Here is a 16,289-nt window from a genome sequence, read left to right as displayed (position 1 = left end):
TGGCTTCATTTGACTCATGAATTCAACTATTAGATTATTATAATACCCGAAAAATCCCTCTCTGATTATAACTTAATATTTTTTTAAAGATTTTATACGACGCAGAGTATAAAGAAGTCAGTAAAAGTGAAAATTATATTTATAATAAGTTCAGTGATTGCAATTTAAAATAATCCCAATGTTCCGTCTAGCAAACTTATCTAGACTTCTTTAGGATAATAATTAAAATTATTAAAGAAATATGTAGCAAACAAGAACAGCCTGAACCAAAAGGATGGTGTTCAACTAGCGACTAATTGGCAAATATTCGTTGAGAAGTAATTAGACCGTTTTGTTTATTCAACCTGTTTGTTTCACTGGCATCGTTATTTTGACTGAAATTAATATGAGGTATTTTGACCAATACAATCATGTATTTGTTGATATTCATTTTACATACACATCACTGATTCAACAACAGTATTCAGTCATTTATTTTCACAACGTGAACTTTTCATATGATTCGCATTTAATTGACTCATATTATCCTATTTACTAAAAATCAACATCCAATTATGATTGGATTAACACAGCATAGATTTGATCTAATTTGATTGTTAAAACACTATATATTTTCCTTTGATGATTTTGATTCTGATTATCGTCCTGAAGAAGTCCAGATAAGTTAGCTGGATGAAACATTGGAATTATTTCAAATTTCAATCGCTGAGATTATTTCAAATATAATTTTCACATATTAAGCCAAACTATTTTTAATGATCAATCTGCAGGATTTTGAAATATCTTTAAATCTTACATGAAGTTGGAACTTTCGTTTTGAATACTGTGTGCTAACAAGATATTGAAACATAATAAAGTTGTGGGCGAAACTCTAATGTATGGACGACCTTTGAACGAATTTTAGTGACCTTGAGAAATATCAAGCAATCAGCAAACAGTCAGTATAGAGTAAAGATATGTTATACAAAACCGAGGAAATAAAGTGGATACACTTCTTATACGTAGTTCAAAAACTTGTCAAAGTTACAAAGAGGTTCAGAGGTTCTAAAATCGTAATGCATTCAGTAAAGGAAATCATCCATACGGTTACAGAATAGTCGGCCTCTGGAGCCATGATAAAGTCTCAAAAACTCTTTCAGCCTCGACCACACAGCTTCAATATTGTTTATGTGCACTCCAGTTGTTGAGTGCTAAAATGCTACTTGTGGACAACGACACGATGCACATAACCAAGCCTATGTAGGAGTCTGTACGCTCTCCAAACATTCGTATATATTGTAGTGCCTGGCTGCAACCAGTGTTACTGGTGCTTTTATTATCCAGTTCGCGATACTTGTCGTAATTTGCCTTAGTTAATTATAAATGGGATTTCCACCACGAACTAACATCAGCTATAATGCCAGAAATTTATTGGCCAAATGAATGAAAGACTTTCGTGCCAAAGTCCGAGATCTGCTATCTTATACCTGATTGATTCGTCCACAAATTATAGTCTCGCCGTTTTATTTTTTATAGCCGCTCAATTATCACGTTTTGTACCAAATTCCCTGTGAACCAATCGTACGTTATCATTAAGCACTGAAGTTGGCGCCGTACCCTTGAAACATCTAAAACGCCTCTGATTGGCTCGTTCATAAATTAGAGTCTCGCCAAGTTGTTTTAGTCAATAAACCATGTAAAATATATAAACATTCATCTCAAAATTGAACATTTTTCTTTTAGTTTTAAGAATGAAACCATCAATAAACATTCATTTACATTTGATTAGCTCAAACAATTGTGAATAAAGTTCATTTGTACTAAATGGATAGAATAAGTAACAAATATTATCCATGTTTTTCTTTCTAAAATATTGATTGCATTTATCTATTAACCAAGTAAAAATATAATAAAAATGTCGTTATATGACATCTATGTACTATTGTTATACGTCATATTCTAAAATATCAATAAAATATACCGTTTTTTCTTTTTGATAAATAAAACAATGTTTTCTGAAAACAATAAATTAAACACTAATTTATTCTCTTTCACAACTGGAAAAAGATTCATTGACACATTAAAATCTACCCAAACGATATAGTTGTCATATACATAGATAATCAATTACAATGGTTTTGATGGAGTTTTATTCTTTGAACTGGATGGTTTGGTTGTGGAGCTTTCATTGTTCTTCTGAACGACATCATCAGCACAAACTTCAGATAAAAGTGATGTATTCGAATTTCGTCATATGCGTTTCACAGCTTGTTCTGTACACCTCGATGTGGATTGGTTCTTATTGACTTTAAATTTGTCATTGTTTACTTTTTTGTTTTGGTCGTGTTTCCCATTGGTTTGACTTTTGTTCGCATATTTGTACATGATTTTCCTGATTGGTTGATAAATTAGATTGATTTCAATATGCTTGTTGATTGCTGATTGACCTGAGTGCCAGGATTCTGAAATTTCTCTGGTGTTTTTGGAATTTCCTCTGTCCAAGATTTCCACATGTTCCCAATCGAATGAAAGTGTTCATCCACCCCAGCTACAAATCTTCTCTACCATCTCAATCCTTGTCGGGTAGAGACAGGTATCTACCTCAGTACAACGGAAGTTGGTCGCGCAATCTCGTGGATTGGTTGATGTTAGAAACTATCACCATTGGATGCCGGCTCAGTGGCCCAGTTGGTTAACCGTTCATGCGCGAGACCGAAGGCCCTGGGTTCAAATCCCGCGAGCCGGATCGTGGATGCACACTGCTGAGGAGTCCCACAATAGGACGAAACGGCCGTTCAGTGCTTCCAGGTTTTCAATTGTGATGGTCTAACATCAATCGGTTCATGATCTCAATCAAAAAACTCAATCATAATGATTATTTATTGTTTTAACATGACTATAAAGTTGGATATCATTCAATCATTTAGTTACCAGATAAAATTTCAACCATTTGTTTCTCAGGTTATTTTTGTTTCATTCATTATTACATATTTTTTTGCGATATTCTAGATAAAAATTCACGTTATGTATTATTGATCCGTTGGTTGATATTGTTGGCCATTATCAATCTTTTCATATTCAAATCTCCTATTAGAATTTATCTAATCACTGAAAAATTTTCATCATATAAAAACATAATTAATACGAATCAAGAATATTCTTTTCAATAATTTCTCATCAGATTCCAAATTTAGAATACGTAAAATTGACCAGACTTGAGACAGAGTATATGATTGAAAATTGTAATATATGAATGAAGAATTGTTGTTTGTTATATAAAATCAAATCGTTAAAGCTTTGTATCCAAAAGAAATATGTTCAGCCGCTCCTTTTATCCTGGCCAAGTAGTTAATAATCAATCTTATAATATAGTGACGTAATTTGACTAATGTTCATTCTTATGTCCCAAACTTATTATTATTATTATTACAGCAACCAACCCTATGTACTACATCTGATCTAATTCATCTTATTCTACATATTATGTAATTTCTGATTGGTGATTACATTGTTCTCTCTCTCTCTCTCTCTCACTCTATGTTGACCATATTTAACCTGGTCATCATCTAATCATTATAATTAATGTTTACTATTACAATATTTTTTTTTTAAAAAAAGAGAATTAAATGTTGTCAAGACAATAAACTTACAACAGTTGAAGAAAAATCAATATTCTTTACTTTACAAGGAATTCTAGCTGTATTATTCATAATTGAAGTGATATATACAGATTGATTTGGATCAAAATATGGTTCATTTATATCATTTTTATTAGGTAATAATGAAGATGATAATTTTTTTGTTATGATAGACTGTGAATTATGAGATTGTTTTAAATGATTCGTAAATATATTTGATAATGATTTTGTTTGTAATGATAGATTAGATTTATATGTACTAATATATGGATTAGAATGTTTTTGTTTTTCTATTTGTTTATTATATAAATGATTATTTTCAATTATGTAATCATTCGACTTTGTTGTAAATAATTGTTTATTACTTATATTCATGTAATCATTTATTGTTTTTATAGAACGTTTTCTATTATTCATTATATTTAATCTAATTGGAATAGATTTATTACGAACAGGTTTATTATTAATAAATTCTAATAAATATTGTTTTTCTGTTAGATATGAATTATTGAATTGTTTCTCAGGTAATATAAATAGCATATAACATGTTATGATTGTTAGAATATAAAGATTTACACCCGTTGAACAGATCGCCATCCATATACAATTATTCGAATATAGAATATCATGAAGAACTGATTGAAGAATACAACCGTCTATAGATAGGTAAAATAATTTTAAAAAGAAATTCATCAGGAAAAAATGATAAATAATAATAATTCAAATGATGTAATTGTACTAATGGGGTGTTTCCTAGTTTAGAGAAGAAAAATCTCAGCCAATATAGGATCTACGGATGAACTCATCACGACACCATCTATTTCTCTATAGATTTCATCATTGAATTTGAAATGTACATTCATAGTATATTTTGGTAGTAATTTTTCGTTTATAATGAGAATTGTTCAGCGAATAATAATTCGTTAAATAGTTATTATCATTATGCCAATTAAATGTGAGTAAATTAGTGGTAATTATATTTTATAGTTAAGTAAAATGTCTAAACTTCACCCAATAGATAGATTCGTAGAATGAAATAAAACATTCTGGCGAAAAAAACGGTATACTGATTTATAACTATCCCTTTTAATACGGCAATCCAATCATACTTGATTGAATTACTGTGGAAGATGTGGAATCCCTCACGTACCTGGGGACCATCATTGATGAACAAAGAGGATCGGATACAGACGTAATGGCAAAGATTGGCATAGCAAGTAGAGCATTTTTTACAATTGAAGAACACATACAACTTAAAACAAATGTATGTCAACCAATATCAAAGTCACAATCTTCAAAACGAACGTCAAGACAGTTCCACTGTACGAAGCTAAAACTTCGAGAACTACTACAACCATCATCAAGAACGTACAAGTATTTATGAATAGTTGTTTGTGCAAGATACTTAATATCCATTGGCCGGATACCATCAACAACAGTCTTCTGTGGAAGAGAACAAAGCAGCTTCCAGCTGAGGAGGAAATTAAGAAAGGATGATGGAAGTGGATATGACATATATTACGGAAATCACCAGACAATCGCTAACTTGGAATCCTGAAGGGAGGCGGAAAAGATGAAGGCTTAGGAAGAGATTACCTTGAGATACAGAAGCAGACATTAAAAGTGTGAATAGCGACTGGAAAAAGTTGCAAAAGATTGCCCAGGACAGGGTCAGATGGAGAGTGCTGGTAGGCGGCCTATGCTCCTCTATGAGGAGTAACAGGAGTAAGTAAATAAGTAATTTTTTAATATGTAAACAACTACTAGTATCAAAGAAATAGATTTCAATCATATTCTGGTTGTTTGAGTAATATCACTATACATATATATTTGCTTTTCCTCGTAAAAATTTAGATTTATAACATAAATTCTTACTTAGTGGATTGAATCAAAATTATTTCCGCAGTTTGGTGCCTAACTAACCTTTCAATAGTAAATAACTGGCAAAAACTTAATGAAAATTAGGCCTATCGTTCGAAGTAAAGACCGGTGTCAGGCAAGGTTGCTTACTCTCACCCTTTCTCATTCTCCTGATGATCGACTGAATTGTAAAGACATTTGGGGGCGAAGCATGGGATACAGTAGACAACTAGGACGCAGCCGCACGATATAGACTTCGCAGATGATCCGTCTATTCTATCTCACACACAACAACAAACTCATGAGAACACGACCAGTGTAGCAGCAGCCTCAGCCGCATTTGGTCTCAACATATACAAAGGGAAAGACAAGATCCTCCGATACAACACAGCATGAACCAATCCAATCACAATTGATGGAGAAGATTTGTAAGATGTAAGTTCTTTACACATTTGGGCAGCATCACTGATGAACACGGTGGATCTGATGTAGAAGTGAAGGCGCTAGTCGGCAAAGCAAGAGCAGCATATCTACAACTGAAGAACATCCGGAACTCAAACAATTGTCAATCAACACCAAGGTCAGAACTTTCAATACAAATGTCAAGACAGTTCTACTGTATGGGGTGAAAACCTGGAGAACTATAAAGCCATCATCCAGAATATGCAGGTGTTTATGAACAGTTGTCTACGCAAAATACCTCGGATCCTTTGACCAGACACTATTAGCAACAACAACCTACTGTGGGAGAGAACAAACCAGATCTCAGTGGAAGAAGAAATCAAGAAGAAGCGTTGGAAGTGGACAGGACACACATTGAGGATAGCACCCAACTGTGTCACAAGGCAAGCCCTCACATAGAATCCTCAAAGCCAAAGGAGAAGAGGGAAACCAGAGAACACATTACGCTGAGATGTGAAGACAGACAATGAGAAGAATGAACAAGAATGGGATAGAACTAGAAAAGAAAGCCCACTTTAGTGTGTGTTGGAGAATGCTTGTCGGTGGCCTATGCTCCATTGGGAGTAAGAGACATATTTAAGTAAGTAAGAAAGTAATCCGATCACATATTATCATATCTATACATGTGCATATATATATATATATAACCAAATGTCCTCTGTATCTCTTCTTAGCCTATTTTAATAATTATATATATTCAGAATCTTTATTTAGATATATTGAAAAGATAATGTCAACCTACTTTTTTACTACTGAGAATACAATTGTTTGTTTGCTTGTTTTTTTTATAAAGAAACTATTATTGATAAAAATTAAATATTTTGTCACGTACTCAAATTCTATTCTGTCGAATAGTTGAAGCATATCAGAAACTTTATCACGTTCTATATTATTCAAGTAGAAAAGTGTCAAAAAGAGAAATTGTAAAAAAAAACAAGGATTGTTTCGCATGATTTATATAACTAATTTACTTTCAGATTTAATTTATAAAAATTAGATAAGAATACATTGGCTAATTCACAATGTATAGAAATGTAGATAAGAAATATATCTAATAGTTATTATGTATTAGTAAAGCAAGCAAACAAACAAACACAGTCTGATAGTAGTTTTATAGTCAAATAAGAACCAATGTTAAATTATATCATGAATTGTCAGAAAGAAGCGATGAATTGAAATGAAGAGAAATATAATTTCAATAGTTGAGATCATGAGTCATTTGAAACTTAACTACAATAGAGAATCTGAAAGCGCTGGACGAACATTTCGTCTTATTATAGGACTCCTCAGCACTGAGCATCCACGATCCCACAAAGCGAGATTCCAGATTTCCCATGGTGGTCTAGCTTTAATTGACTCATAAATTCATCTACTAAATTAATTTAATTTAGTTAAAGATATCTACAACATAGAAGTTATCTCCAAAAGTAAGCATAAAATATAAACTTTTCTATATCAATTTTAATAATTGAAATCATGAGTCAATTGAAGCTAGACCACCATGGAAAACCTGGAAGCACTAGACTACCATCTCTTCCTATTATAGGACCCCTCAGGAGTGCGCATAATTGCAACAAAATTATAGCATTGAGAAATAATTCGATAACAAGATTGTATTTATAGTGATTATGTAGTAGTTACTTCTATGAATATAACTCATCAATAGTATAGTTTGAAGAAGAAAAACAATGACAACAACAACACGATATAATCAGAAAAAAGTTTAACTATTGAAATATCTATTCCAGTATGTAATGTTGGTGAAGATACTTCTTTAAAGTTGGAATATTTGACATAATGCCAAGTAAATAATACTTTGAAGGTTTTATTCTGTTAATTATTTTTAATTTTGATGTTTATTATCTTCAAATAATAGAAATTTCTAGAAATCTTGGTTTGTATCGCTCTCTCAACAAAATATTTTATAACTTCTCAATTTTCAGTAATCTTAGTGTAAGCCACTTCTTCAAAACATAAGTAAATAAATCAAAATTAATCCAAGTTTAAATAGTACAACGGAACAACAAGAGTATTGATCGTATAATATTCTCGTTGTTCCGTGCTATAACTGACAGCAGATTAGAGGACAGCGAATTATCGATCGGACCAAAGACGCGCAAACACGTAAGAACGGCCTAGGGTTCTGATTGGTCCCACTCCCCTGTCTAGCCCAGCCAGTTGAGTCCAGAACACAAGTCTAAGCCTCTGAGATACGAATCATTATATTTCAGACATACTCTGTTTACATACCAACCAAACAGACCACATCGTACCATAAAATAGAAAATAACATTGTACAATATTGACCAGTAGGAAAACGACACGTGAAATAAATAATGACCAATAAGAAAATGACACCATCTCAAGTCCAAGGATAGCGTTTGACTTAACAGAATAATGTTTGGGATATTTTCCTGAATATCCCAACATTCCGTCATAAGTCAATTGAAGCTAGACCACCGTGGAAAACCTGGCAGCACCGGACGGCCGTTTCGTCCTAGTATGGGACTCCTCAGCAGTGCACATCCACGATCCCACACCCCGCGAGATTCGAACCCAGGACCTATCAGTCTCGCGCCAGGCGCTTAACCAACTAGACCACTGAGCCGGCCGGCATCAAACGGTGTTAATGTCTAACCCATTCTGACAAATATATTAATTAATTTATTTATAACAATCTACTCAATGCTGAATTTATTCGAAATTACCAAGTCAAACCTTTGTAATGATACCTATAAAAACTAAAATCGTAAGGTTTTCCATATATATGAACAACACTGCTAGAATATCCACTAAATCAAGTTTTAAACTTAATAGAATGTAAAACGGAATTGTTGTTTCGATCCCTATAAGACTTATGTTTCTTTCCGAAATGTAAATGTAAACTTAACAAAACTTTCTTCAAGTACATTAACGGTTAATTATATTTGTATATAATGATTTATTGAGTAAATCATTTGATTAGAAGGCATGAATTTCTGAGGAAAAGTTTCAATTTCGGTTAGATACTAGTTACAGCAAAATAAGATGTAGTTCCGTAAATATAATTTGTTAGAGAATATAATTCATACTTTGAACAATTAGAAATTGCATTTAGACAGAATTTTTGACATTGTAAGTTTATATTTTAGTCAGAAAAATGTACGTAATATAGATATAAAACATAAAATTAATGAATTACTCTATAGATCCTGGCACTGCTTATTTAGTAATCAATGGATAGAATGTCAGCAGAACACCGCGTTATACAGAGGGAATAGCCATTCGTCTTTTCAACGTCAACTTGTATCAAATAAACTTTTAACTCAATTGTCATATGCTTGGTGATTAACTTCCCGTTATCTTATCTTTTTTTCTTCTGCTTTCTTCCGAAAACTTTTGAAATTTTGTCTTGTTTTTACAGTTTATAACTTTTACAAACTGTTAAATCCCGATGACAATAATGAATGCTAACTTTTGGGACCCATTTATGGACCAATACTATACGTAAATTTTTATCGTATAATTTTTAAGTAACTAAAATACGCATATTCTTGTTCCTCTTATTATGAGCTTTATTTTGACCTATGAATTATTATACGATTTACCACTTTTGAGTTATGACATGTCCATCAATTGCTACCTCCCACATCCACGGCCACTTTTGGCTAGATTTTGTACAAATGTTATTTTCTATTTTCCGGTACGATGTGGTCTATGTGGTTTGTATATAAACCCAGTATGTTTGAAATGCAGGATTCATATTTTGGAGGCTGATATTGGTGTTCTGAACTTAAAAGGTAGGACTAGGCAGGAAGCAGGACCTATAAGGACTTTAGGCTGCTCGTACGGGTTTTACGAGTCACTGGTCCGATCGATAATTCACTGTTCTCTAATTAGTGGTATCATTACGTTATACATTGATAAGAGCACAAACTCACAAGTTATGACAAAAATATACTTCATTTTTCCAACTGACGTCAATTTAATCACAGTAACACCAATATTCATCTTAGTCGAGTTTGTTTTTCTAATCAATGATTTTCATCATTCATCGTGTTACATTCACATGGTTTAATAACATGTTTAAACCTTTAAACATTTGAACACTCATGTAATTGGGTTCTTCACATACAATTTTTTTTAACCATAATCATTATTGTTACACCAATTTTAATATCTACTATTATATCCATAATGATCATACTGATTTACATACATTTCTTGTACTGAATTATATCATGATCTCTCCATCGTTTACCACACTAATCTAAAAACTATACTTGTATGAATAAGGAAAGTACTTCTATTTATATTTTTGTTGCCAGAAAAACGACTGTGTTTCCATGCTACACACAAAATATACGGTTATGAAACATTATATTTATTTAAAATAAATCAGTGTATATATCGAAACATTTAGAGCACATAAAATAAAATGAATTCATTATATTCCACAAAGGATTATTTTTCATGCTTTGCAAATGTTTAATAAAAGGACTAATTGCATGAAGAGAAAAAAAGTATATTGACCGTTTATCCCAACATCAATAATGACAGACTATGTGAAAAACAGAAAAATGTTTGTCCTTGTTTTTTTTGTTTTTGATAAATCCTTGTGGAAACAAATCTTTAACTAGAAAGCTTTCAATGATATTTTTAAATGAATAAGCAAAAAATCAGGTCAAGTCAATATCCAACATTCAAAAGATATTATCCTCAAACATTTTTCTTGTAAACAAAATTCAATGAAGTAATTATTCATTTTATAAGAGAAGTAAATGTTTATTATTTTGTATGTTCATTAAATGCTACATAGTTACAGGTTACACGAATAAACACGTTACTTATTATCACATAATTGTATTATTTCATTGTAGGAAACAAAATGAGCTACATTTTAAAAAAATCACTTGAGCAGGATATGTTTCATGTTATCTTTATTAAACTTATATTAAATTATTTTATGATGATTGATAGTAATTTATCGCCTGAAATTTTTGCTATTATCGGAAGTTTCATCGATCTTTGCTTTTCTGGACAAAAAAACACCCACCTTCAGTTCGTTATTAAATTGATCAATAATAACTATGAGCAACACTGTAATAAGACCTACAAACAAATTAAATTTATTCCCGCTTCACTAGCTAATGGCTACCTGATCTTATCAATTGAGTGAATAACGTTATGATCGTTTAAATTGAAAGCATTACGTTCAGATCTCAGTGGGATCATCAATTTAGGTACAAAAACATTCAGCTAGCAAGTCACAAATACAACAAAACTCTCATCCAGCATTTTATTGCCTATCGCAGTCAAACTTTACTTAAAGATGCTTATGACTTAATGACAGTATTTAGAAAATTTGCTCAGAACTCATATTTATCAAAAAAGAATGGTTAATTGCAAATTGAAACATTATCAGCGGGGAAATTTAAACAACTTTTATAAATAAATTACATACATATATTCCTGATTTATTAGATCCTTTTGTCATTATTAAATATTTTTCACAGAATCTTAGCCTTTCATAATATAGTTAGTCGTTCAAATTGTTATACATTACCACTGCATTGTAACACCGTCTAATATAAGTTACTTGGGAAAATTTGGTTACTCAATATTTGAAAAGAAATTACCATCTCAATTTATAAGTAACATTGAGTTGGGAAATAACAACATGAATTCAGAAGTAACAGCAACTAAATTTACACTGTCTTCTAGTTTAGAGTAAAAATTCAATAATAAAACGAGATAAATTAATTACAATATCACTCAAATAAAATAATCCATAGATAATACAAATTACTTTCTATCATTCATATAATTTGGTATATTTCTGTGGTAACATTCTGCTATGTAGTTAATTTAAGCATATAAAACTTGGATTCTATGTATGATACGAAATCAGTGATTATGAAAGCTGTCCTAACAATTATTGTATAATGAAATAATTTTTTCCTGGTCTCATCGACTAGTCGAAAGAAAAACGATACTAATAAGTATCACAAGGGGTTTTTGTGAATATTATAGTAATTTTAATAGTTGAGATTATGATTCAATTGAAGTTAGACCACCATTGAGAACCTGAAAGCATTGGATGACCGTTTCATCCTAGTATAGGACTCCTTAGTAGTACGCATTCATGATACCACCTCGCGAGACTCAAATACAGAACCTATCAGTTTTGCACGTGAACGCTTCATCTCTAGACCACTGAGTCGGCCGGCATCTAACAGCATTAATGTCTAACTTCAACAAACCCACCGAATTGCTTCATGTTCAACATTGTCTTCAGTGAGTTATTATTTCACGATAGACCTGACTGAACTCCACTGGTCACTGCTTCTCATTAGAACTCTAGGAAATACCTCTTGAAGCCAGTCATTAATGAGCATATGATGATTATCATTAAAAAAGGGTTTTGTGAAGATTGTAGTAATTTAATAATTGAATTCATGAGTCAATTGAATCAAGGTAGATAAAAAAAATATTTTTCATTACCAGTAAATTGATTCCTTTTTTGCAAAATCACTAAGCTAATATTTTTATTGAGTAGATAAATGTTAAATTACATAAATATTATGTCACGTATCGTTTTAACTTGATACTTTTCATTAAAAAGGTTTTGTTATATTGATTTCTTTTTTGTTAGATAAATGATATGAGTAAACTTGTTTATAATGAAGGTTTTGATATGAAATAGACTATAATATATTTGATTATCGTATTTAATAATAATAATAATCTATGCATAAAGTGTTAAGGGAAATATCTCATTAAAAAAACATTACGTTTTTACATTATTATAAACTGAAAACAAAATATATGCAGTTCAGTAAATTTAGTTTCCTGCATTCCATTTTTATTCATATGAATATTCATAATTTAAGCCTAATACTGTAAATTGTAGAACTTGGATAAACTATGTGAGAGTTAAACAAAAGACGAATTATTAAGTAATTAATTATATTACACTTCTTTGTATGGCATCAGTACAACTTCTTGAGTGTGTGGAGCATTTTGTTCTTCATGACCAGAGTACAGTAGTATCTTTCCTAAATCTATTCTTATCTGTTCAACTTAGGTTAAATAGGGTTTGCTGATTCTAAGTATTGCCAATTTGTATCTTCTCATTTACGTAGTTATTTGACTGATCTTTTCGGTCTCTAGTATTGTCCGGATATTCCATTCACCTATATTAACTATTGATCTGGTTGTTAGAAGAGGCATTGGCCTCGTGACTTCCGAAGAATCTCGGTTTTCATCATGAGGTGTCCTAATTCTTCATTCCACTTGGAAGACAGAGTTTAAATGGTTTAGTTTATTTAATCTGGTCAGTTTTTTAACAAGATATTTTTTTACGGGACGAGTTTGTCGACCAAGTGCCCAACCCTCTTCCTTTACCGGGGTTTAGGATCGGCAGTAACTGCAGAAAAGCTACAGGTAGAAAAGAGGAAGGCCAAAGAACACACTAAGTTGGTAGTCAGAAGCAAAGATCGAAAGGATGAATATCAACTGGAACGAAGTGAAAGGGTTTGTCCAGGACAGTGTTGAGCGGAGAATGCTACTAGGTGGCCTATGCTCCCCTAAGAGGGGTAACAGACATAAGATTATTTTACGCTTATCAGAAAAACCTTATTAGTCATCCTCTAATATACGATTTGTATGAATTTAGTTCGTAATGAAATTTGATACGGTTATTGTACCTTGTTTCACTGGAGCAGACGAAGTGACCGGGTTAATAATAAAAATTAACCTTTTTACCGATAACAAAATCCATGAAATGAGAAAAATTTTAATGTACCTTATTAAGTATGCACTGCTTAAGGAATAAACAATAAGGTAATTTTCTATGGCTAGCAACATGTGTGCAACCATCATGTTTAATTTGAATTTTGTTTTAAATCATTTAATGTCCAACGATACAGAAATTATACTGCAGTTAAATTCTGTTCCTTCTCTTTTTCATATATTATGTAACGTAGCAACTTCTTGATTTTCGAATAATTACTTTGATTATTATTAATCCTCTTTCTTCCAATTACTCAATGTTAATGTATAATCAAAATGTCATTATGGAATTATTACGTGACGTATCCAGTAGACGAGTATTATTTCTTTTTGTTTGAGATCATGAACCGATTGATGTTAGACCATCATTGAAAACCTGGAAGCACTGAAAGGCTGTTTCGTTCTATTGTGGGACTCTTCAGCAGTGCGCATCCACAATCCCGCTCGCGGGATCCGAGCCCAGGGCATTCAGTCTAGTGCGCGAACGCTTAAACTGCTGGACCACTGAGCCGGAATTTAATGGTATTAATGTCTAACCTCAACCCATCCACGGAATTGCGAGATTGCGTTCACGCGCGAGACTGAAGGCCCTGAGTTTGAATCCCACAAGCCGGATTATGCATGCGAACTGCTGAAGAGCCCCACGATAGGACAAAACGGCCGTTCAGTGCTTCCAGATTTTCAATGATGGTCTAATATCAATCGGTTCATGATCTCAGCCAAAAACTTAATCTCCACAACCCCTATACTGAGTGTTATTTCATCATTGTAAATCATATATATATATATATATATATATATATATATATATATATATATTAGTGTAGAGCCATGATGAGAAACTAATTGAAAAGAAATTTCTTCACTCGATTCGTTCGTTCTTTATTTACCGAATGTCAAAATAGGAATTTTCACCATATTGAAATTGTGATTTACATTCGTCCTGAAAAATGTAGATATCTTCTATATATTCTTCCACAGAACATGATTCAGTTTGCTAGATCTTTTGATGATCTAAAAAAGTAATAGTTTAAAGTGATTTTTAATATCATCACAAATATGTGATAAAGCTCTTCATTGAAAAATAGCTCCATCATAGTATGTTATAACCCCTTAGAGTATAGATGTTGCATGTTTACTGATTATATCTAATTTACATTCAAAGTGTAGCTTCACTCATAAAAGTGACGCTATAGTTAATTTTGATGTTGACAGTCGACAACCATTAAAAAAACGAGATTAATATTATATAATACTAATTATGTTTTTTATCTTTTTTTTAATTAACAACAAATCATGAAGCACTAAGCATGGATACATGAATAAGTTTTCAATTATTCTCAAATCAATGATACCCCTAATAGAAAAATAGAAATGTAATCAATTTCTTTTATAGAGTTTCTTTTTCGAGATTTTCTTCTATCATGTTGTATATTGTATGTTACATTTTTAAATCATTCAAGTAATTTATATAATATAACAAATAAATGTAAATGATAAACGGTGTTTATGATGAGAAAAAAAATGATTACCGTCTTATTATTGTAATTGCCAAATGTATTTTTTACTATTTGAATGTAATATTATATAAATTTGTATGAAACAAAATATTGTTCATTAGCCGGTTACTTGTACTTATGATCAAATAGAACACTTAATAGAAACTAAAGACAAATAGGAAGGAAGTATTAGGTAACAAGGCTTATTCACAACATATAAAGAGCTTTTTTGATAATGACCTTAACATGAGAGTATATATATTTTTTTTATAAAAAAGGTGTTTATACATGTTGAATGAATGGTACAAATAAATAATATTTGTTTAACTGAAGAGATATATATATATGTTTAATAATCTCTGTCCTACGTGATATCATACATTGGGGAAAGCGCCGAACTGTGTCACAACGCAAGCTCTCACATGGACTCCTCGAGGCCAAAGGAGAAGAGGAAAACAAAAGAACACATTATACCGAGAAATAGAGACAGATATGAGAAGAATGAGCAACAGCTGAATCGAACTAGAAAGGAAGGCCAATGACAGAGTGGGACGGAGAATAGTGGTTGGCGGCCTACGCTCTATTGAGAGTAATAGGCGTAAGTAAGTAAGTAAGTAAGTACATCCTAGGTGTTATAATGACAATAATAATTTAATGGTTGGATTCATGAGTCAATTAAAGATAAATCACCAAAGAAAACCTGGAAGAACTGGATGGCTGTTCCGTTCTAGTATAAGACTTCTCAACAGTGCGTATCCACGGTCCCGCCTCACGAGATTTGAACCAAGGACCTGTCGGTCTTGCACGTGGACGCTTCATCTCTAGATCACTGAGTTGACATCCAGTGGTGTTAATGTTTAAATTCAACCAATCCACGAGGTTGTACGATCATACACCATTGTCATCAGTGAGTTACTATCTCACAACAGACCCAGTTGAAATTCACTGGTCACAGTTTCTCACTAGAACTCCAGGAAATAACTCCTAAAGACAGTCACTAATGAGTATATTATGATTATAATTAAAGAGGGATTTTGTGAATGTCTCACGGGGCTGGATCGTGGTCGTGCACTGTTGA

At 32.0% G+C, this 16,289-nt stretch overlaps 1 protein-coding gene across 2 annotated transcripts in view; it reads right to left on the bottom strand.

Annotated features, from left to right (window-relative positions):
• Window positions 1-16,289, bottom strand: part of MS3_00003778 (uncharacterized protein) — a gene marked incomplete at its 5' end in the record, with an annotated part of 57,014 nt that overhangs the window by 17,406 nt on the left and 23,319 nt on the right. The window contains one exon of one of the 2 annotated variants that reach the window (XM_051211641.1): window positions 3,630-4,273. In XM_051211641.1, coding sequence (XP_051071726.1) covers window positions 3,630-4,273 — 644 coding nt within the window. Of the gene's footprint in view, window positions 1-3,629; window positions 4,274-16,289 lie in introns of those variants that run through there. The other variant, XM_051211642.1, reaches the window with a different exon arrangement.

Source organism: Schistosoma haematobium, chromosome ZW (assembly GCF_000699445.3).
Source record: "Schistosoma haematobium chromosome ZW, whole genome shotgun sequence".
NCBI lineage: Eukaryota > Metazoa > Platyhelminthes > Trematoda > Strigeidida > Schistosomatidae > Schistosoma > Schistosoma haematobium.
This window is presented reverse-complemented; position numbering and strand designations above follow the sequence as displayed.